The 4,685-nt window shown below is 38.7% G+C and overlaps 1 protein-coding gene across 1 annotated transcript; it reads left to right on the forward strand.

Annotated features, from left to right (window-relative positions):
• Positions 1 to 647: 647 nt before the first annotated feature.
• On the forward strand, positions 648 to 2,113 carry LOC125529144 (MADS-box transcription factor 50-like; the record flags this gene model as incomplete). The annotated part of the gene is given in 6 exon segments (XM_048693554.1): positions 648 to 726; positions 1,083 to 1,144; positions 1,230 to 1,329; positions 1,423 to 1,464; positions 1,559 to 1,600; positions 1,774 to 2,113. Coding segments are annotated over 6 exon segments (481 nt in total), but the record flags the coding sequence as incomplete, so codon positions are not given.
• Positions 2,114 to 4,685: the final 2,572 nt, after the last annotated feature.

The following is a 4,685-nucleotide window of genomic DNA, read 5'->3' on the forward strand; positions in this document are numbered from 1 at the left end:
TGAAAATTCAGAAAAATAAAATTTTAGAAAGCATTTTTTGCCTTTGGATGAACAGTATTTCAAAAAAATTGGGAACAAATTTTTTTAAAAATAAATTCGACTTTTCACCGGTGAACAGTATTAAAAATTCAGTTTTTTTACATGTACCCGGAGGTAATAAATTGAAACAAAATTCGCCGGGATTTGTTTTTTGAATTACTGTAAACAGCGTGAACAGTATTCAAAAAAGTAAAAAAAATATCAGGAAAATCATTTTTTCACTGCGTGAACAGTGACCGAGGGAAAATTTTCGTTCCAAAAGTTCGAACTTTTTTTGAATTACTGTTCACACGGTGGAAAAGTCGAAATTATTTTTAAAATTTTGTTCCCAACTATTTTTTGAATTTACAAGTTTTTTATTTTTATTTTTCTGAATTTTCCATTTTTTCAAATTTACTGTTCATCAGTCAACGGGTCAGACCCGGTCAAAACCGGTCAAGGGGAGAGGAGGGTTGAATTTTGGCCGGTTTTAAGAGTTGGAGGTTGCAGATTAGACGGTTTTGGAGTTGGAGGTTGTATATTAGACTAGGGCTAGAGTTGAGGGTGTAATATGCACTTCTCTCTATATATTTTACATTTTACATTTTACATTTTAAATTCCAATTCAGCATGAAGAACACAATTGAACGTTATAAGACAGTCACAAAGGATAATATCAGCAGACAGACGGTACAGCAAGATATAGAGGTACATAGTCCTGCTTGATGTGCTTACTTCACATTTGGTTACATAATTTCAATTTGGAGATACTTATGTAGCTAAATGGTGAGATATGGTGTATTAACTGAGAGATTAAACTAGTCAGCAACGCAGCACTGAGAAGCCTACGTTTGCAATGCTTGATTTGGTTTGCAACCATTTCCCAGCTGATGATGGTGCTACTGAAATGTGAAAACCATCATGGACTAAAGTAGCACAGTTCAATTAGTATAGCTGACATTTAAAAGCAGATGATACGATAGTACGTTCTAGCAGTTATTTCATGTTTGATAATACATAGTACTAACTTAGTTCAGGTATTATCCTTTTGACCTCAACTGCAGAAAATAAAAGCTGATGCTGAGGGCTTGTCAAAGAAGCTTGATGCTCTTGAAGCCTGCAAAAGGTAACCACTTGGGCTTTCCAAGAGACTGCTATCCATGTAACTAGCCAAAACTGAGTTGTCACCATCTGGTATCACTGAGATGCAGCAAACTTTTGGGTCAAAATTTGGAAGAATGCTCTATTGAAGAACTGCAAAGCTTGGAGCTCAAAATTGAAAAAAGCCTTCTAGGCATCAGGGCAGTGAAGGTTAGCACAGTATGAAAGAGTAGTAAAAATATACTATCTGTGCGCATAAGATTACACAACCATGTAATGGTGCTTAATTGTCTTTCATGGCAGACTCGGCGGTTTGAAGAGCAGCTCTCTACGTTGAGGCAGAAGGTAACGTCGCTACCCCAGCAAACCTGAAACAAGAGAGAGCATGTGTTGTGTTCCTTACATGGCGTTGTTGATTTGTCACATGGACATGGAGCAGGAGACAAAGTTGCGGCAGGACAATGAAGAACTATATAGCCAGGTAAAGATGGATGGGCACTGAAATTACTGCCTGGTGGAATGAAACGGCCAAACTTACCATTACCCTGAACGCGTTCCTCATGACTCATGTGATATCCTATGTGCATCCCAGCAGAGATCACCCGTCCTATAAATGATGCGTCTCTGATCTGCTACCCTGGTTAACCTGTGCAGTGCCAGAAGGAACAGCACCTTGCGTTGGCGGCGCCCCCTGCTCCGGCGACCTTGGCGGCGCCCCCTGCTCCAGCGACCTTGGCGGAGCAGAGCCAGGACGTGGTGGATGTGGAGACGGATCTATTTCTTGGATTGCCCGGCACCGGCCGCTCCTGAGATTCAGGCAGGCTGACAACGCTTGAGAAAAATGCCCAGAATAAGCTGGCAATGGAGTTGCAAGCAGCAGCAGCAGCAGGCAATGGATGCGGACGGCGTATAGATATAATATAAACCCCGTGCAGCGGAAACCTCGAGAGTACATACATGAATTAGTTCTTGTTGTTGATGTTTCCCCGGGCTCTGGCTGTGCTGTGCCGATGTCTTGATGAGGAACGGAGCGTCCGCCATCGATCCTCCGGAGAAGAAGGGTGGCGGAGGTGGGCGAAAGGATATTTATGGTGGCACGCAGGCGAAGGAGCAGGAGCCGGCTGCCTCTTGGGCGCGCGGCGGAGGGGGTGCGTGGGGCGAAGCAACGTTTGGATTTTGCGTCTTGTTGCCAGCTCCCTCTGCACTTTCATGGTCGGCGACGAAACGTGTCGGGCGCGCAGAGGAACGCAGCCCCTCGTTTCCTGTCCCGTCTCACTCTGCGAGTGGGAAATGTGAAGGGCTTCAGATCGATACGGCTTTCTATTGCCGACGTTTTGACCTCTCCCCGGAGTGTGCACGCGTACGTGTTCCAGGAGAATCGATTTACTTTTTCTAAGCAAAACGACGAAACCTTTTTTCATCAGTAAAAAAAAAGACGAAACTGAGGAGGATAGGAAAGCTGAGCCAAAATTTGGAAATGGGCCTAACTGTCAGAATAGTGGTCGGTAGCCAAGCCTGACGAACCGGTCAGCGACCTCTTGTGAACCAATGCGGCAGAGATTCACATTCTACAAAACCCTATTCTTTCTCTCAAAAATGAAATAAAATAGAAAACCCTATTCTCACTAAACCATCAGGATTCAAGTACTATACACACCTGTGCTCGCATTTTTCTGAATTTAGTTCAGGCCTTTCGGTGATATGTGTTTAGTGTAAGGGGACGTCATCGTCGACTACGAAGGCGTAATCTCAAGATGATGTGCCGGCTCAGTCTTTTAAAGATGCTAATATAGAAGAGAATGTGTGTGCGTGCATGTGTTTTCATAGGGATGAGCGTTTGTTTGTATGAGCGCCCGTGTCTGTACTGTGTTCAAAGTGTCACCGATTCGCACAGACACAGTCGACCCTATCGAGCAATTGGGCCGCAGTACGCGTAGCTTTCTCCTTCCGGTTTTCGGAAGTCCCAGCCAATTTTTACGTATTTTGTAAACATTTTAGAAGGTTCTTGAACCGGTACTTTTGTTTCTTTTACTGGCCATTTTGGTTTCTGTTTTATTGTTTTTCATAAATTCAAAAGTTTCAAAAAAGATCAGATCTTAAAATATTGTTCCAAAATTACAAAAAAGTATTTGTTTTTAAAAATGTTCGGTATTTCAAATTTATTCATATGTAAAAAAAATCAATTTCTTAAAAAATCCATTTCATGAAAAATGTTCAAATCTTAATAATTTGTTTGAAAACTACAAAGGATGCTTGCTTTTTACCAAAAGTAGTGTGAAATTTCAAATTTTTGATATTGTTTATAAAAACAACATTCTTTCTCTCAAACATAAAATAAAATAGAAAGCCCCATTCTCACTAACCCAGCAGGGTTTGAGTCCTATACACCGGTGCTTGCCTTTTTCTGAATTTAGTTCAGACCTTTCGGTGATGTGTGTTCAGTGTAAGGGGACGTCTTTATCAACTACAAAGGTGTGATCTCAAGATGATTTGCCAGCCCAGTCTCTTAAAAGATACTCATATAGGAGAGAATGTGCGTGCGTGCGTTCATAGGGATGACCGTATGTTCATATGAGATTATGAGCGCCTATCTTTGTATTGTGTTCAAATTGTCATTGATTCACAAAGACACGGTCGACCCTATCGAGTAATTGGGCCGGTCCAATTTATTTTACCAATATGCATAGCTTTCTCCTTCTAGTTTTGGAAACTCCTAGCCAATATTTACCTATTTTGTAAACCTTCTAGAAGGTTCCTGAATTATATTTTTGTTTCTTTTACTGCCTATATAGTTTCTGTTTTTTCATGAATTCAAATTTTCAAACAAGATCATATCTTCAAAAATTGTTTGAAAATTACAAAAACTATTTATTTTTTTAAATTGATATTTCAAATTTATTCATATTTCAAAAATGTTGAAAAAACCATTCCCTAAAAAATATTAAAATCTTAATAATTTGTTCAAAAACTGCAAAAGGTGCTTACTTTTTTTACCAAAAGTAGTGTGTAATTTCAATTTTTTTTATCTTTGTTTATAAAATATGAACACAATTTAGAACTTTATTAATTATTAAAAAAATGTTCAAATGTTCAAATTTTGTTTGAAATTGTAGAAAATGTTTTGATTATTATCACTTTTTTGTTCATGCTTTTAGAAAACGTTCAAAATTTCGAATTTTGTTCACATTTTTACAAAAAAAAAGTTCAGAAATGCAAAAGAAACTAAGTTAGAAATTTTGTTCATGTTTACAAAAATGTTCACTATTTATGTTCGGAATTTCATTTTTTGTGTTTATTTTTCAAAAACTGATCTGGATTTCAAATTTTGCTCATATTTTTAAAAAATTGTTCAGTTTTCAAATTGTGTTCAAATAATTGAAAATATATATTAAATTTACAATACACGATACCATGTACGCAACAGTATGCGGCTGGGTGTGTATGATACCGTGTATAATACATGGTACATACTCCCTCTATCCATATATATTGGGCATAATGTGTTTTTTGAGGCTAACTTTGACCACATGTTAGAGCAATAGTATATGACGAGAAGTGCAGCGCTG

This window comes from Triticum urartu, unplaced genomic scaffold (assembly GCF_003073215.2).
Source record: "Triticum urartu cultivar G1812 unplaced genomic scaffold, Tu2.1 TuUngrouped_contig_5374, whole genome shotgun sequence".
In the NCBI taxonomy this organism is placed as follows: domain Eukaryota; kingdom Viridiplantae; phylum Streptophyta; class Magnoliopsida; order Poales; family Poaceae; genus Triticum; species Triticum urartu.